Below are 26,269 nucleotides of genomic sequence, written 5' to 3' on the forward strand. Positions count from 1 at the left end.
GTTAAAGCTCTCTCCAGCCATTGCTTCTTGGAGTACGGTGCTGTGACTGATTTGTCTTTTCTTTCCTGATGGTTATGGTACCTGGCTCATACACTTGTATTTTGTTAATGTGTCTTGAAACCACTAGCTGTAAGACATTTTCTCTGTAATGCTTGCATTTAGTGTGAAAATTTAGGTAGATCTAGGCAACTAGAATTACTTTAGACTTTATAGGGCCCTATTTTATTGATTGTTTTTTTAAATTTATTTTTTATACACTATTGGCAAGAGTTGGGCATTACTGGGAGTTATCTGCACCTCTGCAAAGAATCCAGTTTTTTGAGTGTCTTGATAATTGGTGCTTATTTCCTGTGAAAAGGTACTTGGAGAATAGAGAGGAAGCATTGTAAAAGCTGTATGTATGTAATAAAGAGGGCCCACAAGACCTAATTAGGTTTCTGAGCATTTAATTTTTATTTTTAGTCTCATGTGGGTTCCTTAAGCAGTCCCAGTTCCCATGGTAAATGCTCTTCATTAGGAATTTTTCTTAAGAGCCTACCTGCCCATTCTGCCACCACAGATTTCATTCAGTGGTTAGCTGACTATCACAGAGTTGTCAGCTTTCCTCTAGAAACTGCATACAGAGCAGGACTTGGATTATAAACTTCTGACATGTGGGATGAACCATCTGACTTTGAAGTGAGACTGTGAATGACAGCTTTTCCAGTTATGAAAAACTTGAGATTTTCACAATAGCATTTTTGAGTTACTGAAAGAATTCAGGTGGAAAATAACCTCTGGAGGTGTCTAACCCAATATACTTTACTGCAAGAACATTCTTTGAGTGTGTTATGAGTAGTAAATACAGGTGAGTGTTGTGCAAACCAGGTACTCTGTTGTCTGCAGCCCACCTTTGTAAACTTGTTGTCAGGCTCTTTTTATGGAGCCTGTTGTTGGATGAAGTTGACACAAGCTAACAGTAAACATAAAACATCTGTTACTTTTATTTTGTCTAGCTATTTTTGACGTAAAACATTTAAAATCAAGGGTTAATTTGTACAGCATCTTATCGATACTGTAGAATGCTTTCAAATCAGTTGGCATAAAAGAGGAAACCACTGTTCACAATGTATGATGCAGGCAGCAATACAAGAAAATAATTGCACATTAGTGAGCACCTTTGAAAGACTTGGTCAATTTCATTTCTGTGAAAAATGAACTTCTGTTAAAAAAATACTATCCAACCTCATTTGCTGACCTATTTAAAAATAACATCTCTGCCATAACTGCAGGTGCAAAGCAGAATTCAAATGTACTTTTGAAATAATGATCTTTTGCCGGATCCTTTAAAAATAACCTTAGAATAAGCTCTGACCTACAGAATATTCATCAGAATTTAGCTCTCAAAAGCGTTGTAGCCACTTGTAATTAGAAAAGCTACTTTTAAAATGAGTGTGAGCATCATTCATACACTCCACCTAAAGAGTACGAAAACACAAAATATATAAATATATATCTTTGTGTATGGATATGTAATTCTAAATTTGCTTTTGGCCATATCATTGGATGTCATTATTTTAGAGTCCATATTAAAAATTAAAGATAATCACTCTCACCTTAAGATGTGAATGTTTATCCTGCTGCAAATGATTTATAGGTATAAAAAAAGCCCACAAAACCCAAGGCAAAAAATGCTAAAGGATTACCCATCTTTGTATCTTGTCACATGACAAAAACAGAATCTTGCCTTATAACATCTTCAGCAAACCTTTGAGATGAGATTTGTGGAGGGAGCTGTTAGGGATTATTCTCCACTTAGCAGCATAGTTTAGTGTTAAATATGTCCCACGTCATGCAACTGCAGGACTTCCTTACCTTCCTTTTTTCCAGTTTGTGCCACAACTTTGTCCAGATTTCATGTGGTTTTATATTGCATTCAGAATTACAAAGGAAAGGATAAGGAATTCGGAGGAGTTTATTTCACACTGGTGAAGGAGCCCAACTTTCTCCTGTTCCCTCCATGAACAGAAAAGAGCAATTCTCACAGTGCTATAAACATCCAGATCTTGCCTGTAGCCAGCGTGCCTCATCTCCCAGTCAGTTTGAGGGAGAAGGATGGACTTCTGTTTTTCAGAAATTCCTCCAGTTTCCTCCTTTTTAGTTACCCCTCCTTGTCTTTCATTCTCCATGCTTTCTGTATTGCCTTTATCCCATAGGAGTTGTAGTATCCCCATTTGTCAGTTTTAGATCCTTAAGTAGGATCTTAAGTAGGGCATGGCCCTCATAGGTAAAAATTAATTGTGTCGTTGCAAGACAGGAGCAAAACTCTTGTATGTCAGCAGCAAAAATAGGTGAGTATGTGACCACAGGATGATTTGGCCATGCTTGTGGGGCCCTGTGTGGACTCTAAAGCAAAGGATGCTATTGCAGGAATTCTTTTGCCAGGGGGTCTCTTTTCTTTCTTTGCCAGTTAACATCAATTTGTAGTGTGTGATTTGCAGCTATGGAGAAGCAGACTCTTCATTGTAGCGCATTCAGTGGGAGCACTGTTGCTTGATCAGAGCTGAGGTCTGTTGCTGGACTCTGTATGAAGAGGTTTGTATCTCTTTTTTTGGCACATCAGTGACTTGCTGTTCCTTGTAATAGAACTTGGTCAGTACTTGAAGATCTTTCTGATAAGCATGCCAAGTTGACAGCTGCTTTTTGAAATCTGTGTTTCTTCACATCAGTGTGCATTCATTCTGCAGGTTGCAGTTGTGTACTTCTGTGAGCTGTGTTGGGATCTGAGCACACAGGATACGGACTCTCAGAACTTGATAGCTGCAGATATGGTGAATAAAATGGGAAGCCTTTCCTTTTTACTGTGGCAAAGTCATTCTTTAATGTCTGCATGTTAACACAGGTGTGTCTCGTAGGACACAGCTGAAATAATTTTTCAGTAGACTGATCTTTTAAAACTTTTTAAAGTATTTCTAGAGAATTTCTTGTGAAGCTTTTGAGGAAGGCATAGGTTTCTTGTGGGTTTGCAAAAACAGTCACACAGCAGTGCTGTGTGTTGTACTGTCTCCATGGTTAAGTTAAACTTTTAGCTGTGAAATGAAAGGGAAAAATTGCGTAGCTGAATGCATCAGAATCTCTCCTTGCTTCAGCAAAAGGATTGCAGTTCTGGCTATGGCACTGTGATCACCACCAGCTTTTGCTTTATTTAGGAATTAGGATTTGGCAGTTCTTAAAGAAACACCTATGTGTAAGGAGTTTTCCCATGTATTGTCAGTTGAGCCATTTAGACTGTTGGAATGCACTCTGTTAGGGCAAGAAGAATGAGTGAGACATTAATACCAGAGAAATAAATTAATTTTTATATTTTAAAGCAGTAACTAGTGTTAGTTGGTATTACAGGATTCTCGTGGGGGGGGTTCCTTGCTGTTGTAGTAGTATTTTGTTAGTCTTTCTTAACATTCTACAGAACAGTGAGAAATTTTCTTGCAGAGAAACAATTGCTACTTTTCAGAAAATTGGAAACAACAAGCATGGAGTCTCTTCTAATGTTTTGGTTTGTGGGGTTTTTTGAGGTTTTGTGTGTGTGTGTGTGTGTATTGGCTGAAGGGAAACCTTGAATTTTAAGTCTTTTAAAGAAGTTATGCTTTAGGAAAAACGAAAAGGCAAATTCTCTCACAGATGAACTGGAATTTCTTGTGCAAAGAGTTCAGTTAAAAAAAAAACCCTTCACTAGGAGCAATGCATCTGGTTACATATTTTAAGTGAATTTTATGTGAGGAGTTGTAAGGAAGGGCAAAATTATGGAAGAATGCAAGAATAAAGTTGCACTTCTGTGTAAGCCACAACTTACTGTTAAGCTTGATACTAATTTTGATCAGTTCTAAAATACTGTTTAAGTGAACTGAAATCTAAATACTGTAGTCCAAATGGTGAAAGTTTATATAGCTGATGCAAACAATATCCATCGTGATTCTCCCATCTGTTTTCCTGATCTAACATCTGCATGAGTTGAGTGGAGATAATCACACTAGTGAGGAGGGAGCTACTTCTCTTCACATCATGCTTTTAAAGTGATGGTTGGCACAGCAAGGGGCCCTGCATTTCTCTAAATTCTATGTGTTACACAAGAGCAGATTTTTCCATGCCTTTCTTCATTCCACCCTTAATGCTGAACTTAGAATATTCACACTGAGACACTTCTTGGCTAGACCAACTTTGAAAACACGACACCTTCTGCAACCCCTCTTCATGTGATTTTAGCATGTTTATATAAATCTGCTGAGATAATCTTACTGTTTTTTGTAGAACGTGTCAGAACTGAATTTATAGTAGAAACTTATTTGTGTCTTGTGTTCCTGTACTGTGAGTGGGAAAATCTGGAAATGCACCATAAAAATGGAGCAGAGCATGGTCCCTGCAGTTAACTTTGGCTCCTAAGAATTTGGCTGTCTTGATGTCCTGTGATTGGTGACCATATGTGCTGACCATGTGATGGTTTCTGATTTTTTCCCCAGTTGAAACAACTGAGATTCAGATGGCTTAAATCTGTTTTAATGTCATAGATCACAGAAAAGTATTTACCTTCTCCCCCCACTTTGAAGGCAGGCTTTAGACACCGTCCTTACAATGCGTATCTTCCCAGAAGGACTGTCTTGGAGTGGTTTGTTGGCATGTCCAGCAGGAATTTTGACAGATGCTTTGGTTGTGCTGGCAGGCTTTGGTTTGGGGATCCGAGTTGGAATTGAACGACGGAAGGTATTGGTAATCTGGAAATAAACCGAGAAAATAAATCATGCCTTAGGGAGGAGAAACAAGAGGTATTTTTAGCTTTGTAGTGCTTTTCCCAGTTTGTAAACCTGAATGCACTGCTTCTAGAACTGTTTGTTTAAACTTCCTTTATCTTGCTTGTAGTGAGACGAAGCTTTGTATTTAACTTACCTACTTGATTGGGGAATATCAAAGAATCTCAATGGATTGAAACTCAGAGTATAAATAAAGGGGGTTTCCTGTCTGTCAGCTGACTATCAGCCCTAGGGTGCTGTGTGAGTGATGCAGTGCCAGGTATTGAGCTGTGTGGATTCTCCAGGTGAATAATCAGAGAACTTCATGCAGAAGCAAATCGTGATTCAGTCCTGAGTAGAGGACCATACTCAGGTCATATTTTACTGTGAGAGATCATTCTTTGACAGTGAGCAGTGTACACAAAATTAACATATTTGAGCGACAGCTCCCCCTCCAGAATGATTGTAGTCATATTTAATTGCAAAAATGTAAATATGCCCCAAAAAGTTATTATGTGCATGGAAAAGGGGTGAAGAACTAAAAAGGCAAGAAGTTTGTTTGAAAAGTACCATTATCTGAAACTAGGATTATTAAACATACTGTAGTAATGAGAAAACCTTTTTGCATCACAAGCATTTTATATAACTTTTTCAGTCAAGCTAAGGGTAAAAGAACTTTACTTAATTTTATTTTTTTTAAAGACAACAAAATGGAAATAGTGTTCAAATGAAGATAATAAAAAATTTGAATTACGGTGACTTACTTATGAGTAAGAATGAGCTAGATCAAAACCCTTGCGGAGGGATAGAATGTAAGAAAATAAAGATGGTGCAGAAGGTAGTCTCACACCTGAGGAGTTGCAGCTGTACTAATCACCAAAGAGTAGGAGCAGGCCTGCCATTAATAGGCCACAGCTACAGTGCTACAAAAGAGTGGGTTAGGTGGGTGAGGAGAGAGTTGGCGTTTGTTGGCTGTGCTGTGAAGAAGGAGTTAGTGCTGTGAGGAGATGCCCATGAGCAATCGCTGAGAAGGTATGGGAGCTTTGCAATATGATGATAACAACTGGTGAGCCTGACATGATCCCATGGTGATTTGGGTAGAGAACTATAGAGAAAGCAGTAAGGACATGATTCTGACATCATCCCGTGGTGGTTTGGGAAAAAGGACTTAAATATTCAACTGACGTGATCCTGTGGTGATTTGGGTAGAGAACTGTAGATAGAGCAGTGAGGAGGTGATCCTGTGGTGGTTCGGGAAAAAGGACTTAAATACTAAGCAATGCGACCCCAAGGTGATTCAGGAAGATGACTGCAGACCTAAGAGAAGTAAGATAGTGGAGTCAGGCAAACCAAGAGTCTCAGAGCCTAAAAATCCAGATGAGTTATAGCCAAGCAGACCTGAGCGCCTGAAAGAAATGTAGGCAGAACTGGGAGCCTAGAAGTCTGGACAATGTATGAGATACCACCCCCCCCCAAGAAGAAGAGTGCTGGATATGAGGAGTGGACACTATACACTTTGCTTATTTGGTACATTGGAGCAAGCCCCGTGCCCCCTGCCAAGGTATGGCCACAGTCCAGAGGGGGGACCCAGGACGGTGCTGGGTTCCCCCTGCATGGCAGCGTGTGCAGCAGGACACAGGAGTGGCACGATGGAAGTGGCAAATGGCATGGCCACAGCAGCAGCCGGTGCCTCAGCAATAGCACGGCCCCCAAGGAGTACAGCAGAAGGTTTGCTAAGTTGCTGCTACATGAGCACTGGAACAAAAGCAACCTTGAGCTCTGAGAGGCAGAGTCAGAGCTGCACAGACAGCATGTAAGAGAAGCCCTCTAAAATTGTATAGTGGCCATCTCCACAGTAACCTGATGTGATTCGGGATGGGCTGTAGGGCAAGGTGCAGCCAGAGATGGAGCCCAGTGTAGCATTGAGAGCAGCAGGGGAGGCTGCCTGGTCTGGACCTGACAGATTTCGACACCTGGCGTACAGGGGAGCTGCTGGGGACACAATGGGAAATAAGTGAAGAATCAACTAATACAACAAAAACTGTAAAAGGAAGAAGAGAATTATTAAAACAGCAGCCGGAGCTGGGGACAGAGTAGCTCTATCATTCAGCATGGTGGATTTGTTTGCTGATGAAACATGTGTATTTTGTTTGTGAATTGCAACTATTAATCTTTGATTAGGCATAAGTGTAAAAGTTTATATTCCATAAGCATAAGTACACTCGACAGGTACTGGATCGATGTTGTTCAGGTTGTATAGCTATTGATAAAATTATGTAACTGTTGATTTGTTACTATCCTAATATATAGCCCTTAACTTATTCTTGTGAGTTGCCTTTATAGAGTTGTAGAGCTATTGATATTGTCAATATTCTAGAAGTGTAAGAGTTTCTGATAATATGTAATGTAAGCTTGAGTAATAAATCAAGGTCAGTGCACAGACACATTCCAAAGTTCAACAGAAATGACACAGAAGATGTTTGTACTGAGTTTACTATCTTTTGCAAAGGGCCCTGCAAAAGACAGTAAACACAACATTAGTTTACGAAAAGCCTTAGGTTGATGTTCTAGACTGTGAAAAGCAAAACTAAATCAGAATTTAGAAATGTATGTTCTTGCTGTGACCTGTTGCCTGAACATTTGTTATACTGTTAGTCCTAAGTGAGATCTGTGAATATGTTATAATTTATATCAATTTACTCAAATATATCTTTCCAGAGACACTGCAACTTTGTAATTAAAAGAAAAGGAGGAATTGTGGAGGTATAGAATCTAAGAGAATAATGCAGAAGGTAGTCTCACACCTGAGGAGTTGCAGCTGTACTAATCACCAAAGATTAGGAACAGGCCTGCTCTTAATAGGCTCCAGCTGTGTCCAGTAACAAGAAGAGTGCTACAAAAAGTGGGTTGGCTGGGTGAGGAGAGACTGGAGTTTGTTGGTTGTGCTGGGAAGAAGGAGTCAGTGCTGTGAGGAGCTGCCCATGAGAAATCACTGAGAAGGTGTGGGAGCTTTGCAATGTGATGACAACAAACCCTAGTGGCTATAATGATCTGTCTGGGCAAGTTTGAAAAAAAAAAAATCACGAATCAAAAGCTTGCCGTTTACCTGTAGGTAATTATGCATGGCAGGGTTTTCAATGGAATAAAGCTGAACCAACATCAGATCATTGCATGTGTTCAGTGTGGAGGAATTTGGGGAAAGTTGTACATTGCAGATGCTTAATGGATCATGAGTGAGGAAAAAAAATCAGCCTGGGCTTAATTAAAGCTTGATAACAAAGAGATACAATAGTAACAATCTCCCAGAACACTGTGGTACGTTTCTAGGAGTTCTGAAGGAGATGATTTTTAAAATTGCAGAATCCTTGTTAGTGATGTGCAATCCACCACTGAAATTGTTGGTGATGCTAGAGGGGTGCGATGCCACTTCAGAGTAAAGCTTCACAGAAGATTCATAAATGTAACTGCTGAACTGATCAAAGTGTAGAGGTGTCAGTTAAGTAATAAGTTTGCCCACATGGTTACTGATTTTGTGAAGACATCCACATTTCTTGTCAGGGATAATATTCAGGTCTGTTAGTCGGATATTGTTATATAGGTACATGCTATTGGATTGTTTAATGATGAGACCCATGTGGGAGGGAAAGACCTAGGTAAGTTTTAAAAAAAAACCCCTTGATGGTGGTCTCTAACAAAAGAATCTTGTGAAAACAGATTTTGTGTGCAAACTGTGGAAAAACAAGGAAAATTCTCAAGGTTAATAAGTGGCAATTGGATAGGTAGCAGAGCAGAGACCTAGTTTTTAATAGTATAGTGGAGATAGCATCTGAATCTCATAGACCCCTCTGATACTCAACATATTCATAAACTGCACAGGAAGACAGTACTGAAATGATAATATTTTTGTATATGGTATAACAGGGAGAATATTAGAAGCAAGAGCTGACAGTAACTCATGTTGGTGAGTAAAAAGTGTGTGTCAGTTCAGTGCTAACAATTGAAAAATAATATATGTAGGGAAAACTAGTTCATGTACAGTAGTGACATTTATTGTCAGTCAGAACACAGGATGTTGGAATCCCTGTGAATTGTCCTTATTGCTCAGCAACTGGCAGTTGTCAAAAAGGTAACAGACAAGTTAAGAATTACTAGGAAAAGAATAGAAGAAAACAAATTCCAACATTTTTTAGTGTGTGAATCCAAACCATCCCATCCTATATTGTGGATGTTTTGCTGGGTTTTGCCAAACAGGTCAAGAAAGGTTATGCCAAAATGCAAAAAAGGTGGCAAGGACTATCAGTTATGAAAGGTCTTCTGAGTGAAGATTAATAACACATGCTAAACCTTTTCAAGATTGGATAATAAATGGTGGTGAGAAAAATAAACAGCAGAAATGTAGCACTATGGTGAATAGGGCAGTTTTCTAGTATGCTTGAGGGGGCATCTACTGGGAGTGAATTAAAGGTATGTGAAAAGTGTTTTCCCTTGTCAATGAGCTATGAAACTCATTGGGACAGACAGTTTTTGAGGTGATGATATAAATTGGTTTGGAGAGAATTTGTACTGATTCACGGCATCAATCAAGGACTGCTAATCACAAAGATGTGTGGAGATTCCAGCTGTAAGTTGCAGGGTGCCAATGGCTGGATTTTCTACTCTATGTGCCTGGTACTACTTAATGTTCACAGGCATTTAACACTGGTCACTACCAAAGAGGAGATACGTAGTCCGAGTGTCCAAAACCTCTTTCACGCTTTTATTCTTAAAATCAGCATGTTTCAATTTGTAGCACTTTAGAATTTTTTTAATGCATCGAGAAAGGAAAGCATTTGATTTGGAAAGTGAGGAGGGGAAAAAGGAGATGGATTTTTCTTTCCCTGTGTTCCTCCAAGATTTTACCTCTAGGTGGCAGCAAAGACTTCCTTTTGTATTGCATCCCAATAGTTCACTTAAACCCCACTGCAACTCTTCGTTAAATGCTGAATAAACAAAATCAACATGCGTTTTCATAGTAGGCTGGAATTTTAGCATTCATATTGTTAGTAGGAAAGGAAGCAAAAAAAAAAGAATTCACTCTTTGCCCCCAAACCAAAAGCATTTTGCTTCAATTACTAAAGGTGATGTGTTAAGAAAGGAACTGGTGTTGGAGGGGATAATTGCATAACTGCTATGTGGCTTTCCATGAGTACTGAGTTGGAAGAGTTTGCCTCTGACCTTGTGGTATGGCCTAGGTAGATGAGGCATGGTATTGAGAATAAAATGTTTGGGTGGCAGTGGCAGTGCTACTGCCTGATGTAATTATAGCAATGATAGAAAAGGTGTCTGTTTCCCAACTATAAATAGAATTACATTAGCCATCATTTGCTAAGTATATTGAGGTGAATAGATAAAAATATTTATGTAAAGTCTTGCGTGTTAAAGTGAGATTGTATCTCTCAGAGTGCTAAGTATATTGAAGTGAATAGATAAAAATATTTATGTAAAGTCTTGCATGTTAAAGTGAGATTGTATCTCTCAGAGTTTTGCTTGGTTGTTTGGTTCAGGATCTTTTTGAGAAGTGTTCCAGTTCAGAGATTGCTTAGGTCACAAAGTGGTTGGAGTATTGTCTGGAGTTGATTGATCATCCATGTTACTACTTCAGGAAGGTGTTTGTAGACTCAGATTTTTACAGGTTTTGTGCACCTGACTGTGGTTTTCAGGCTGTAAGCTTTTATTGAATCAACGACAAGTTAGGTGCTGAAATATCCCTGGGCTCTGACCTATAGTTTGCACCAGTGTCTAGCTTCTTAAAACCACCATTGACAGCATGGTGTTCTGAGCCATCAGATTTCATTTCAAACACATTTTTTCTTTGTGATTCAAAACTATGTATTTTGCAGTTCTGAATGACAGTATTGAATACATCTACATTATTATCATTTAGTGCCTAGAGCTGCATTATAACTGGTGGACTTGTCAAGGTTTGATCTGCTTACAGAGTTTGTACTGCTCTCTTTCACTTGTCATGTTTGATGGTAGCCACCATAACTGACTTGCTCTAACTCCTGGCATAGGCTCAAACTTGAGGATAACAGTTCTATTTTGGGGCTTTTTTTTTTCCTATGCAAATAAACAACTGAACTTGCACTTCAGTGATTGTACCAATCTAACTTCTGATGAAGGCAAGGATTTAACAAACTGCCCATCTTGTTCTCTTCCTCCTCATGCTGCACTTAAAAATTGGTTTATTTTTCATCATTTGTGATATGAATTCTAGAGAGGAAGGAATGAATAATTTAAATTTAAGGAAAACACTTATTGATACTTAACTTTTTGAATTCAATTACGTGTGTACCTAGATCAAGGACTAAATTTTATTTCTTTTCTAAACTTACTTGACAAATGACGAATCTCAGACAAGAGCTGTAAACAGAACATTTTGGGTCAGTTGACTAGATCAGTGCTTAAGCTGCTGTAAGACATGCATAAGGAGGGAATGGTACTTTGTGGGAATTGTCTGGAAAGCACTTGGAAGTAACCATATGTAAAATTCTGCATTGGTTTCATTGTATGTGTACTGAAAATCCTTGTGCAATACTCCTAGGTCCTTCCCTGCTGCTTAGTATAGAGGCATGTGAGCAGATACATTGGCCATAGCAGGCTTCTATCTCCAGATGTCTGGTTTGGTTTTTAGACAGACCTGAATGACTGAAAACCCCTTATATATAGATTTTGGTGAGCCTTTTCAATTTGATTTTTAACTATGTATGGGAAATCTGTGTGCACACCATGAATTACTTCAGTTCTCTTGTATGCATCCTTTCTACCAGCTCATTCTCTCCTTCAAGATGAATGTTTTTAGTCTTCCTCATCCTTTTTTGAACTCTCATTTGTATTCTGAATTTGCTGGTTTTGTGTTCATAATTACTGTTTAGCTATGTCTCTTGAGTTCCCATCTGTAGGCCACTTTTTAAATCTGCTATCTTTCTAAGTCAGAGAAGAGAAAAAAAAGATATGTTTGTTCTTCAGAAAACAAGCTGAACTGCCTCTCATGGTCTGGAGATCCCTTGTGAGTTCCCATTAATGCTCTTGAAACACCCTCAGAAACAAAATGTTGCCCAGGAGTGACCTGTCTGAGTAGTTATGAAGTTTTCCTTTACTTAATGTGTCTAACTAAACATCGACAAATAATTACTGCAACTCAATGACAACCCCAAAAGCATTAAACTGACCACTTTTAAATTAGATTATGTGGTATGTCTATCTGTAAGTATCATAGCACCATATTGGTTCAAGGCAATAGGCTTGGAAAATAACAGTGCTAAGTTGGATGAACAGTTGAAGCTAATTTTCAAGGCAAGCAATGATCTAAGGATCAAGAAGGCTGCATTTTAATTTCATTTTTAAATTAACTCCTGTAGCAGACATCAGTTGCCTGTAATAGGAGTTGGCAGAAGAAAGCATGCTAGAGTGAGTACTCTACACAGGGACTACATTTGTTGTCTCAGCAAATGACAGTGGGTACTTCAAGGATGGGGACAAACACTACCACAGGTGACAATTGAGAAACGTTCACATTAATGTGAAAATGGCCCTTCTAATTTCAAGAAGACAATGGAGAAAGCATGTTCTGAAATATCAGGGTGTGTATTCCATACCCACCTTTTTTTCTCCTCCGTTGGGAACAGAGGCAGCATATTTATATGGGCCAGCTTTTAACACAATGCAATGCTTGCTTTAAGGAGTGGGCTAAGGTAAGTGTGTGTGGGAGTGTCAAGGAGAGAAAATATTTATGTTTCTGTGCTGTTGAAGTAGTTCTCCTGCTTTTGGTCCTAATCCTTTCCTTTTCCTTCTGAAAGTAAGACATGTGCTTTGCTTCCTGTTTGAACTTTATTCGTTTAAATGGGGGGAGAGTGTAGTATTTATGCTGTAAGTTTTCCTTTTTTTTAACATCATTGTAGCACTTGATCTAGGAGAAATAACTTTAGATAAGTTTCTTTCTCACTGCTTAAAGTTTTAGTTTAAGAATTTGAGTGAGTATCACTTGCAGCTTTAGTCAAAGTGTCCAGGGGATGGTGCTGAAGATCCTTTACTCAGAAGTCATGTCTGTATGTGCACAAGCGTGCCTCTTGCCAGACTTGAGTTTGTTCCTGGATGATTGAATGCAGTCAGAAAGAAAGCCAGGTCTGCAAGTGAGAAGGAGTTAAGATTAAGTGATAAACTTGAATATTCCCTTTGGTCTCCAAGCCAGACAGCTTTGGCTGAAATTTCTGGTTAGGCATCCTCAACTGCACAGAGCATTTAGATACTTCCCTTTCTTTACTTTTCTTTTTCTAGGAATCCAAAGTGAGAAGTCTCAGTTGCTCTGAGTTCTCTTTCATGCAGCACACCTGTGTGTGTGACTATACTGAGATATGTGAGCAGGAGCAGTGTAATCCTTACTCTCACTGTCCCACTTAGGGCAAGACCTGTGCCAGGCTGGTGTCTGGCTTGGCTCACTGCATTGTCACACCATATAAACAGCTCAGCAGAGGGAAAAATGACTCCTCAATAATCTAGAGTCATAGTACTTGAGCTATTAAGTGGAAGAGCAACTGGGTTTGTTTAATCTGAAGAAAACAAAACTGAGAAGCGATGTGATAATTGTCTTCTAATATGTGTTGCAGAGAAAATAATTTTCAAAGTCCAGTGGGGGGACAGGAAAGAGAATACTGGAGTACAATTTCAGCAATATAAATTTAGTTTAGAAATTAGCAAGATTCTTAATGACACGGGTATTTTAGCCCTGTTCCAGATTCCTGGGTAACTGTAAAGCTGGCATTGCAGAAGTTTTTTAGGACTATATCTACTAGGTTTTTATTTGGAAGGTTTTAAATCAAGTTATAGTGAGGAAATAGGCTCAAAAATGTCCTGACATCCATTTTAAGCTCTATTTTATGTGTCTTCTACTCTTCTGCTGATATTTGCTTTATTGCAGCTCTCTTGATTTCAATAATATAGCATATTTTACAGAAAAAGCAATATTAATATTAAAAATTATTTCCATACACGTGGCAAAATTTACACTAATGCACTTGAATGTGTTGCTGTGATCTTATTTCCTGAATGCAGAGTTTAAATCTACTTTCTGGTGGTGGGGAAAAGAAGAATGGTTGGAGACAGGTTTTTTACAGTTTCTAAAATTCTGTTATGTGCCCTGCTTTTCTTGGGGCATGTCTTCACTGACAAGTGTGATGACATTATTTTAAAGTTTGGATAAAGACTCATTTTCTAATAGATAGCTGACAAGATGCAGGGACGGGTAAGGTTATGATGTGGATTAACTCCAGTAGGATAAGGTTACCTGGGGCTGGCTGATCAGCATTGTCATGCAGCTGCAATGAACAACTGTTCATTGCTAATCTTCCCTTTGCCCCTTGAAAGTCCAAGGGGTCCCTGGCACCTTGATAGGGCACTTGGGGTGCAGAAGTGTGGCTTTTTTAGCACACTAAACACGCTGCAATTGCAGTTGTGTCCCACACAGGGGTGTGCTGGCACAGATGTGTTCCAGCAGGTGTCACTGCTGATGGAGAGAATACATGGTGAGACCAGCAGTGCCCTTGGTTTAAAGCTGCTCTGCCATGTGTTGAGAAAGTTCCTTGGCAGGGGAGGATCATTCAGTACAGACTGGGGGCACATATTTGTGTTTGGGTATTTTTAAGGCGGTTTTAAAAGGTGTTTGAAACTGCTCTTATACACATACATGCCTTTTAATGTGAAAATGTCTTCATTATCAATATTGTCTGTTCAAAAGCTTTGAGTATGTTTTCCCCATGTTAGCAAATTTTTATGGTGCAAAGGTGATAGGTTCTGCATTGAGAAGGAAAAAGACCCTCTTGCTTTTACCACCTTGGCTTTTCTCTGTCTGTTAGTAGGCTGTTTCTCTCTTGGAAGGCCATATTAAAAGGTGTGTTAATCAGAGTCCTGTTTTCAGTTTATATGTTTTTTCCTAATATACATAAAATGCTAAATAAAACAAAAGACTCTACTATTTGGCTAGCTAAGATTGAGGCTTTTCAGGACAAAACATAACCTATAGTGGCTGGAGTATGAGACAGTTAAGGATAATAAAATGTAGGTACTAATCACATTTGAAGCTCCCTCACTCGGATTTTGCACAAGTCAATTAACTTCTCTCCCAAGAGATACAGAATTATTTAAATGGGACTGCTGAATGTTTGTTATATATTTGAAGCGCTTTGTGATGTATTTGTGTGTGCTAGATTGTATTTCTGCAGACAATGGTGATGGGTCCAGGACTTTGGCAGCAATTGCACTACAAAATGCTCCTTTTTCCTTTTTGCTTGTCCATTCAGTTATGCTGATGTAGCTCTTTTATAAAGCTGTGCTGTGAAATGGATCCTGTTTTGTTGAGGTTGTTTGGGGTTTGTTCTGTTTTGTTTAATGAGGATTTGTGGCATATGGCCTTTTGTTTGTGGTTTTGCTTTTGTGTTTTTATATCCAGGTTAGTTTCTTGACCTGGTTCGCAGTGCTGCCTTCTGGAGGTGGTGACAGCACAACTGAAAGGGCAGTATTTTGTAATTTGGGTTGAGGTAGGGGCAAAAAAGGGGAGGGAGATTCTTTGGCCCATCCCTGTTTGAAGATCCTGTTGATGTCAGACCACTGCATGGGAGATGAAGAGACATTGATTAAAAGAGGCCTTTTCACTTGCACTCAAAAAACGTTTCTCAAGAATACTTTGCTTTGTGGTCAGAAGAGAATACTATTCAGTTGGCAGCTCTGCTATTTGAGGCTTTCTGAGTGCCCACAGTATGGTGGGTCATTGGATAATGTGCTAGCTACAGCTCAGAGAGAATTCAGCTTCATGTCACAGCCACTGGCTGCAGATCTGTGAAAATGCTTCATGCTGCCTAAATTTTTATGGTTTGTCTTTTTTTTTTGAGCACTTTCCCACTATAAGTACTTGGTGTTAATTTTAAAACATTTTTACACACCCACTTGTGCTGTATTTGAACCATAGGATCTTTTTCTCTTCTGTTTCTTGGTAACATAATGTTTTGGTAGTCTTTTCTTAAGCCTGGAGATTAGGCAGTTGTCAGTTTTTGTTTTGCCTGTCTCAATATCTGTTTCCTAGGGACAAAATCATCCTGCAGATGGTTCCTCTGTTTCCATCATCCAACCCTGCAGCATCCATTGAATCTTACTCAGAAAATAGAGCTGTACAATTCTGTTTCTGATTATTTTTTCCCTAGTGTGGGGAGCATGCCTTCCTAATCCCTGCATGAAATGCTTACATACAGATCTTTTTCTTATTACAGCCTTACATACTGTCCCCAGACACCATATTAGCTACGGTGCTTTGGATCAGGCAGATTAGCAGTCTGCTCCTCTAATTTTGACAATTCTTTTTCTTAATTAGTGGCTTGAAGGAGGTCTTTAAATAACTTGAAATGCTACCTCAGAGTTGATGGATGGGTGCTTTGGTCTCAGATTACCATTATCACTTGGTATTCTCTTCTTTTTGCTTTTCCTCCTTTTCCCTCCGTCCCCTTATCCATCCTCCCCGAAGGGACGAAAATTGCAAGTATTTCTTCTGAGAAATTTAATCACATATAAACACCAAAGTGTTGGTGCTGCCTTCTCTTGTGTCTATTTGATCATTCACTGAAATAAACCCAACATGGTGAAGGAAAGTGGGCTAGTAACTGCTGTCATTTTGTAATCAGTTAATTCTCCCTTTTGCTGGGAACTAAACATAAAGGAGAAAGGGTAGATTTTTAGACTTTAGAGATGCTTGCCAAGAGTTTTGGAAAAGAGAAGAATTGATATTATGGTCTGCTGAAAACTGTTTTTTATGCTCTCTTTCACAGCTTAATCCCTCTGATATATGCTTCTTGTTATGTGACCTTATTTCCCCACAACATTTAAATGAACTATTACATACCTGTCAGACTTTAGGCTTTTGAGCAACTGCTGAAAGCAAAAGTGTCTCAGCCTCCAAATTAACAGCAATACTTACCACTTACAGAGTAGTTGAAATCCTAGAAAAGCTGCCTTACTTGTCAAACTTTAATATGGTTATGCTTGATGTTTTTGTTCAGAGTGCTTGAATCAATGTGCAGATAACTTGGTCACATTTCTCCTTGCTCTGCTGTTTTCTTATTGTCTGCCAAGGAAGCAGGTGGCTATTCCCACTCAGCAAAATGGAAATACTCTGAAATATGGAGTGGTGATCTGAACAACTTGAGGTTAATTTGTAAATCAATAATTTGATTCCTTTAGCTATGCTTCTGTTTGCTATTTTATGATAAAATTACAGCTAACTTCTTTCTGTTTAAACAATTACGTTTCAGCTCTCAGCAAATACATCCAGGTGCTTATTTTCTCTGCTTTGAAATTGATCTTGGCAATTCAAACCGAACAAACCTGTTCCATTGTGCAAACCTTATTTTCAGGCAAAAGTAATTATTTGATTTTTTTTCATCTGTTGGAATGACTGACAAAAATTTTGCTGTGAAGTCAGTTAAATCTACACAGAGGTTGTTTCATCAGTAGGGGGATGTAAGCATCCCATAATCAAGGTGCATTTTCAGGAAATGTAGCAATTTCATCTCCAGGCAGTGCTGATGCTTCTTACGTAGGAGTTAATGGTCATGAGTGGCTATTTCCTTTGTCTTTTGTTACAGTTACTGATAAATCTTTATGAGTGTAGGACAGAGACAGAAGTACTGCCTGTTAAATTATTATACTTATAAATGGTGTGAACTTTTATCTAGGTTTTCTATTCAAATCTTAGCTTTAAAGGCTGAACTTCCTTATTCATAAGAGCTTGGTAACTGTCCAAAGGACTATGCGTGCTTATTGCTATGCCCTTATTTGTACTTTTCTTTTATAAGATGTTCTAATAGATTGCCAGGTGGTTAATGATAAACACACTTCTGTGTATTTTTGAAGATAGATCTGAATTTTTTTTCCTACATGTTTTTTAGGTCTAACAGAAGAAAATTTTAGTGTCTCTGGAGGACAAGCATTAGTCCTTTAATTTCTGGAGAATTTGGTGTCTGTTAGTATGCTGGCAAGTGACTACTTCAGACACACTTATTCAGTACCATGCTTGTAATGTGTTCCTGCAGAGATCTTAGGTATAGATCAGCAGGATATGCAGGATCCTAAAGAACAGAAGTGCAGAGAATGTATTTTGAAGGTACTGATTTTTGGGCTCTTAACTGAGCCCTGCAGTTAAGAATGTGCAGCCTGAATTTAATTAGGTAACTTGTTTGTTTAATTAACATGCTCTAAAAATTATATGTTTTTGCTTTTCCTGAGTTCTGGCTGCTGTCTTCTTCAGCAACTTTTGCTGAAGTAGGTGTGAGTTGAAGTTTGCTTTGCAGAATAAAACTATGTACTCCTTCTGACCTAGGTCTTGGTCAGAGCTCACTTGTGCAGCCATGGAGATAGAGGGAGACAAAACAAGGAAGAAGAACCTTTTATGAAGCCTAGTAACTTCAGATTATATAAACTGGGGTTATGCAGTTCCACAAACAACTTCTCTTTTTGAAATTGCCATTGTTCAACTGTAATATATATGTTAATATCCATTTATCACATATCTTATATAATTTTTTTTTTCTTCCCACTGTTTACTGAAAAAGGTGTACATGGGCAGTAGACTTTGCTTTTCAATAGAAACTGTTCTAAAAGTAGTTATTATCTACAGTTATAAACATTTAATTTCCTGTCAATCAAAAGGACTTAAAATGATAGAAGTCCCCTTTTTATGTAAGATCATGGGCCAAGGTTCTTTGCTGAATCCATTGCTAAGTTATACTGCAGAAATATTTTTTTCCTCTGGGGAATATAGGCAGAATGAAGATAAGTGTTTAGTGAATAGGGACTTTCTGCTTACTTGCAAAGTTTCTTGTTGATTGCAGGAGGTTACAGTTTTTAATTTTTTTAAATTAATACATACTACCACCACCCCCCTGAAAGCATCAAATTTATGGGCATTTAGAATAGAACTTTTTTAGAATAATAGAATAGAATAGAAAGAGAATAGAACTTTTTAGAATAAGAACAATTGTTACAATTTAGATTTGGAGCGTATAGCTTTTGTGAAAAAAAGAGTTTGAGAGTGCATTCCAGATCTTCTGGACTGATTAACGTTGTATGTGAAGCTGTTCCACCACTAGCAATATTTCATGGGAAATTTAAATTGACTGTTTGGCACATTACATTTCTGTGCTTTTCCTAGGCACGAGTACTGTAATTGTCACTGAACTACCTTAACCTGTTTTGTCAATTCTGTATGGCACTCCTGTTTATCCCAGACCCAGAGGCCTGCATCTTTGGAGGCTTGATCTACTGTTGCTTCTTAATGCTTCTGCCAAACTTTCTCTGTCTGTGAAGTAAAAAACACAAAGGTATCCCATAGTTTGGTAATCCCGTTTCTTCTTCAGAGTACTTGTGTGATGTATACTGTTTGTCGGATTTGTGGCCAGGAGTTTAGATGGAATCTGAATATTGTATGTAAATCTATTCTCCTGAGTTATTGTTTAGAAAAACAAATGTTGCTGTTTCTTGTTTTACAGCATACCTGAATTATTGCAGTTTTTCTATTGTATTAGGAAAAAAACCTTGTTGGGGAGAATTACTTTGTGATACAAGCTTCTGAACTTGGTTCACTTACAAGCAAAGTTTGCATGAGGGTTTAAAAAGAGTTTTAACCAAACATTGTTATACAACACATAATATTTTGTGTATGATGTAGTGATAATTACCTGAAATGAGAGGGCTAGAAGGAATTGGGAAATAGAAGGGAAGATAATGAAACAAGTCTTATCTGAAGTTAGCAGGCAGTATTATGGCTTAATTCAAATTCTACCATACATGCAGAAAAAATACAAACCACACATAACAAACAAAAAATATTCAGCAAGCAATGATGAAAATAATCAATTATTTACTGTTTTTTGTAATGTTAAAATATTTCACCAAGGCAAGTTGCAGTCAAAAGTAATGTGAGTTATTTTGAAAATGGCAATACATAAAGATGCATTTATACAAGTGCAAGACTAAATATTTTACATAACTGTATTTCAATGAGAAGATATACAGTAAGTGCACACTTGATAACACTAAGCAGGCAAAACTTAACGTTAGTTCCATATGCTGCTGTATAGTTCATGCACAAATCTTTCCCAAAGAGGCTGTTCCAAATAATTCTTGCTGGGATGAAAAACAGGATGGGTTGCTGGTAAGGGTGTCAGCATGGATGGGGGTCAGTTATAGACATTACTTACTGTAATTTGTGATTGCCGTGGAAGAGGAGTGGCTGTTGGTGTGATAGTAATACTGCTGGTGATTTTATTGGTGGGCTTAGTGGGTAGGCCATTAGCTAGTGCTGGAGTTCTGTTGTCTTGCACTGCATTGCAAGGGCTGATGGGCTTGGAAGCGGTGAGAGCTTGCACATAAGGACTTCCTAAATGAATGTGGATCTTGTTATCCTCAGTAGTTATTACACTTGATCCTGTACTGTTAGATCTCTGAAACTGCCATGATGACTGCCTGTCTGGGGATACTCTAAAAACAGCGTGCTTGGCTCCCATTTCCAAAGGCTCCGAGGAGAGTGTTTGTTCCTGAGAACTTGAGCCAGGCAAAGCCAAAGGGGACATTGTTCTTTCAGGAGTTAAAGAACCACACGATTCAGGAGTTTGAGATCTTGAAAAAGTAGTAGTCATAGTAATAGGAGAAATTGCATGCTCTGGGGTCATGTAACCTTCTCCTGCTTTTGATTTTACAGGTGTTAAGGAGGTGTTTTGAATAATGGTTATTCTTTGCTTTGGAGTGCCACAGTTGGGTATAACTGCTGTGCTGGTGTAGGAGTGAGGGCTTTCAGTGGTAGGACTGGTTATTTCAAGGGTTGCTGTGTTCTGTCTATGGTCTGGAGTTACTTTTATGTGAAGGGGTTGGCCAGGTGTATGGCTTAGCACTAGATCTCCAGTCTGTGCACAGTTTCCATTTTGCTTTGTGTGTATCTTTCCATTTTGAGGATGGCTCTCTTTGGACCTCATCCAAGGGATCCATAATTTTTTGTTTGCAGCATTTGCCGTAGATGAGTTGCTTTTGAAAGACGCTGTTTGTTCCTCCTCATTATCACTGTCTTCATAGAGCTGCCCATTTATGACGGTCCGCTCCAAAGGCATGAGGGTTTTGTAATCGGGTGGTTCATTGTCTGCTGGATCTGTTTGGATTTCTTTAGAAAAAACTTGCACATCTGGAATTTTCTTTCCATTGAGACCAGGCCTGATATTCTTGCTGAAGGATCTGTACCTCTCCAGTTCTTTCGTGAGGCTCTCCATTTCTCTTGCTAATTCCCTGTTTTTGTTTTCTTGCTGGAGGAGTTTCTTCTGCAAGACTGTGTGATCACCTCGCAGGTGACAGATTAAGTCTTCTGTTGCCACGCATTCATGAACTTTCTCTTTCAGTGCATCTACTTCTCTGGAAAGGTGACTCGATTTAGCTTCCTCTTCTCTGAGTTTCTTGAAAAGGCGCTCCTGATTGGACTCTGCCTTTTCTGTTAATTTATACCTTGCCAATTCCATTTTCACAGCCTCCAACTCCTCTGAGAGAAGCCTGGCTCTGTCCTGTTCACTGACATATTTTCGTTCTAGAGACTCAAATTCATCCTCAGTTTTCATAAGATCATCTTCTACTGACTTCATTTCGTTGAGCTTCTGCTTAAGCCTCTCAACTTCTTGAGAAAGCTCTTTGATTATGTTGTTTTCCTGCTGCAAGGAGGTGCTAGATTTAGTACTCTCCTTACGTTTACTTTTAAGAAACTCTTTTTCAACATCTTCCAGGGACTGAAGTCTTTTACTTAGAATATTCACTTTGGAAACAAGATCACTTCCTTTCTCCTCTTCTGCTTTGAGTTTGTTTTTCAATTCATCTCTTTCTTTTGTAACACTGGACATTTTTTCCTCTGCATCAGATTTTGATTTCAGTGCCTTTTTACTTTCCTCCATCAGCTTCTCTGTAACTGACATCACTTTATTTTGTTCCACCTGAAGCTGAGAAGTTGCAGCTTGCAGCTTTTCTTCTGTTTGCTTTATTTTTTCACCCATAGTTTTTCTTTCATCCACAAGCATCACTGTTAAACTCTTCAGCTTTGTTAAATCTTCTTTAAGTGTAAACTCAGTTTTTTCTAACTTGCTTTCAATTGCTTCAAGCTCACCAACTCTAGCTTTTAAACCATCCAGCTCATGGGACAACTGCTTTGTTAAAATTTTTTCTCTTTCTAGGTTGCATTTCAGGGAGTAACATTCCTGTTTACTCTTGTTGAAAGCATCTTCTAGTTTCTCCAGCTCCATAATTCTTTTATTAAGTTTATCCACTTCCCCTTTAAGGTTCTTGCTCTGTGATGCTTCTTGTTCTAACTTTCTATTAAGTTCTCTGCACTGATCTTCCATTTTTGTGAGCTCTTCATCTTTTCCTTCCATCTCCAGCAGTCGTTTCCGTAGTTCTTCTACTTCAGTCATAAGTGCAGCGTTCCCACACTCTCCCTTGTTTATCTTATCCCTTATGTCTTGTAATTCTTCTTCTGCTTTTCGTAAAGATTTGTTGGTCTCTTCCAGCTCATCAATTTGCCGGCTGAGAGTTGTTAATTTGAGCCGGAGCTGGCGATTCTGGCTGTCTTCATTGGTTAGTTTGGCCATCATTGCTTCTTGGTCTTGGGAAATCTTACTGCTCTGGGCGTGAATTTCAGCCTCCAGCCTGCTGGATTTCTGTTTCTCTTCTTGAATTTTTGCTTCAGCAAAAGTCAGCTTTTCGTGTGCTTGTTTTGTAGAAGTGGTTAATTCTTGAATTTTTTTACTTTGTTGATTCACCTGCTCAGTGAGTCTTTGCTGTTCATCCACCACCATTAAAGCAAAGGATTTCAGTTTAGTCAATTCTTCTTTCAGTTTAGATATTTTCTTGTTGTTTTCCTTTTCTTTTTTTGCTTGATATACTGTCTCTTGTTCAAGAAGCTTTTTCAATCTGTGGGAGGAAATAATATTGTATTTTGTAGCCATTTTAGTGGGCATTTAAAAACACACTTGAAATACTACGACATTTCTGCCACATGTCCATGAACATCCACTTGTAACTACAGGCAGACCTCTCTTTGCAGCATTATTTGGAAGTGCCCACTGGCCTTTTTTACTATTCAGAAGTTCTTTTGTAATGAACACTTCAGCATGATCATTTAGACTTAGCAACTCCTTGTTGTGCCTCTGTAATTATTGCATTTGCAACTTTTGACAGGGATCAGTGCAACAAAACTATTCTGTTTTTCTGCACTGGAACTGCACTTCTCTCAGCTGTTTGCTGAGGCTAGATATGTCCCTGCAATCTTTGTCTGGTTTTTTGTGTGTATTTGTATTGTGTGTGCCTTTTTAAAAAAAAGAAATGTGATTATTATAATGCTTGAGAAATTAGGTCAGTGCAGGCCTCAAGGGCAGATAATTTACAGCATTATAAACCTCCTAGCTTTGTTACTTATAAACCATTCTGATATTTTAAAATCAAACCTTAAGGACATTTGAGTGTGTGAAGGAAATGTAGCCACAAAGGGTAGTTAGACTGCCTAATGTGAATTCCTGAGCAGCACACCAGAGCAAAAATAGTAAGACTGTCCTTAGTGAAAGTGCAGGCCTTGTGACTTCATGTCTAATACACACACACAAATGCACTCAGCAGATAAACAGATATTCAGTAGTGCCTTTACAACTTAACAAAGCTCAAATGTCTTAATGTGTGTTAGGCCTGGATTTGCAGATATGCCTCAGTGCATCGCTGCTTTTACATGATTCTTGAAGGTTTTCATGATGATTTCGCAAAATTAGTTTTACAAGTTTGTTAGTACTCAGTCTTTATTGAGATGCAACATACTTAATCAGCAAGAGACTTGGGATAAGGTTGTGTGTTTGTTTATGCAAGAGCCTAAGAAACTTCCAAATACCTCAACTTCTTAGGTTCTTTTGTGGACCTTTCTTTGTCAAGGAGATGCTTGTGGAGTTCATCTAAAGTGTGATTAGGTTTGGCCAGCACATATGCCTCCTTTCAATTACATTTTTCCTACAGTCAAGATAAATATATTCTGGTATTACACAAAATCTGAAAAGCCTAGGTTGAAGTAATAAAGAATTAGAATTTGTATGATGTTTATAAGAATGGTACAGACTCAGTTGTGTAGATCATGTGAAGGAAATGATTGGGTTATCAAGACTGTACTTGTACAGGATGACTGTTTAGGCACCCATTAAACCTTATGTCTTTCCCCCTCTGAAATATGATGACAGCTGTCCAGAAGTTGCTGCTGAAACATAGGAGTTCCACATTTGTCTTGGGTCACTGTTGTGATGTCCATGTGCAAGGGATGAATCTTTACAGTTTCCCACTGACAAGTTCCTGTTGCAGCCTCTCTTTTAGTTCAGGAAGAGCTTAGATAAGGGCCTCCTTTGCACAGCTTTTAATTAGCTGTTGACTGACAGAAGGCATCTATTCCTGGGCAATAGGCTGCCTCAGCAGCATCCCCTTTGGAAGCAATGTAATTTTCCTGCACAGAGAGGAAGTCCTTGCCATTGTATTACAGTCCACCACTCTTGTCTGATTTAATGGTGATGTTGTATTGAAATCCATGACAATAAAATTTCTTATAACATCTTCACAGCCCCTACTGTTTCTATTTTAGTGCCTAAGCTGCACTATGTTGAATGTAATAAAATGCTTTGTATGAAAAATTAACAGAATAGGAAGTAGCCATAAACATCAAAGACTTGAAGCAGTCACAAATTCTGTACAACAGTCAATTAACATAATGGGGAAAACAGATATGAAAATGTATAAATGGAGAGGGCGAGGTTTGTAAAATGAGTTTGAAGGAATGCTGCTGGTTGACAGGGGGAGGACTGAACCATCTCAAAGGCAGCTTTTTACTGTGTTCATGGTATGTAAACTTCAGTCCCCTTTTCAGTGCTACTTTCAGTTCTAATTCTTTTTAGGGTAAAAATCTTTTTTCCCTCCCCACCCTTGTCTCTGAATGCTTTAGTAGTGAAGTTCAATTGATGATTTACCGTTGCCATAGCTATAAAACCATAACAGAAGCACAACTAAAAATTTCATTTGGAATGAACTCAGGTTTTGAGTGTGTGCATGAAGTTAAGACATACTAATATGGTTACTTGGACTTACTAGCATTTGATTTATTTTAGCTTGCTTCACTATAATTTATTTTTTTTAAGGCAGATTTAGCTGTGGTCATTAATACCTTAGGTAATCAGTGCTTTACCCAACCCTTCCATATTAACTAGTTGATACCTCTCTGGCCAAATGAAAGTCTTAATGATCCAGGAAGTCATGCCTCTTACATTGCTTTAGAAAAAGGTCTTAGGCCAAATAGTAACAAACAATTGTAGTTTTCATAGAGATGCTGTCTACATTTTTTATTATTCAAATAGATGATTTTACATAAATACAATAAGTTGACAATCAAGTCAAATCTGGTGAAGTCTGTGTTGCATGGGCTATTTGAACAAAAGTCCCTTTATTACTGGTACCTGGATTGTTGTGTAAGGATTTTCAAGAGAGTCTGTTTCTTTGGTCATGCCAAAAGATTTTGGGTATTTAAAAATGATTCCTTCATTCAAAAGACAAAATGCAGTTTTAACATTCAAACAGACTCACAAGTAAATATTTGTAATAACTGAGATCTATTTCATTTTTTAAGAATACTTCTATAAAATCACTTGATTGAAGTGAAGACCATAGCTCAGCAACTAGGAGTTAAAGGATTTTAATGTCTTTCTAGAAAGAAAAAGGAATGTATTAAGCATGGTATATTTTTTGATACTGTGTCATTCACTTGCTTTTGATAACTGTATGCTTAGTCATATATTCTTATATAGAAAATATCCTCAACACTGCTGAATAGATAGTGATTTCTTGGATAAAGATTGATATTTTAAGAAGTCAGCTGGGAGTCTGTTAATATTTGCAAAGAACTTTCCTTAGCTGCTGGGTTCCTGTTTCATGGTTCAGAAGTCACAGTGACTGTGTCTGCACATATGCACTTAGGAATGGAAGAGGACCCTAAAATGTTTGGGGAGTTTTGGTGTTTTTTATTTGTTTGCTTGTGTTCTTAAATTAACTGCTTCATTTTGGTCAGGGCTTTTTTTTTTGGAACCTGAGTTCTGTGGGTCAGTGCTTGGTTATGTAAATTATCTTAATTAAGAAGTCATGTGCTTGAAGAAGTGCTTTAACTGATAATAGCACTTAGTGACTTAGGTGATAGGGTAAAAATACTTTGTGTTAACTTCATCCAAAATGCTGTCTTCCTGAAGAACAGTATCCAGGGTATCTGAGAGCACAATTCTACTGAAAATATGCAAAGGTCAAAAAAGTTGGCTCAAATAAATAATACTTTTTTAAAAGAACAGACACTCCCCTGTCCAATAAAATATTTTAATCATTTTCTTTGCCAGCTAAATTTC

General features: G+C 38.3%; 2 protein-coding genes across 3 annotated transcripts in view; one reads left to right on the forward strand and one right to left on the reverse strand.

The window, feature by feature from the left end:
* Positions 1-26,269, forward strand: part of CMSS1 (cms1 ribosomal small subunit homolog) — a 227,918-nt gene that overhangs the window by 769 nt on the left and 200,880 nt on the right. The window lies entirely within an intron of this gene.
* The window catches only part of FILIP1L (filamin A interacting protein 1 like), a 192,929-nt gene continuing 167,089 nt past the window's right edge, over positions 430-26,269 (reverse strand). For both annotated transcript variants that reach the window (XM_036390322.2, XM_036390330.2), the window contains 3 exons: positions 20,039-22,775; positions 4,561-4,745; positions 430-3,282 (listed from right to left, as the gene is read on the reverse strand). In XM_036390322.2, the coding sequence (XP_036246215.1) occupies positions 3,192-3,282; positions 4,561-4,745; positions 20,039-22,775 (3,013 nt within the window). In that variant the 3' untranslated portion in view covers positions 430-3,191. The remainder of the gene's footprint in view (positions 3,283-4,560; positions 4,746-20,038; positions 22,776-26,269) is intronic.

This window comes from Molothrus ater, chromosome 2, assembly GCF_012460135.2.
Source record: "Molothrus ater isolate BHLD 08-10-18 breed brown headed cowbird chromosome 2, BPBGC_Mater_1.1, whole genome shotgun sequence".
NCBI classification, from domain to species: domain Eukaryota; kingdom Metazoa; phylum Chordata; class Aves; order Passeriformes; family Icteridae; genus Molothrus; species Molothrus ater.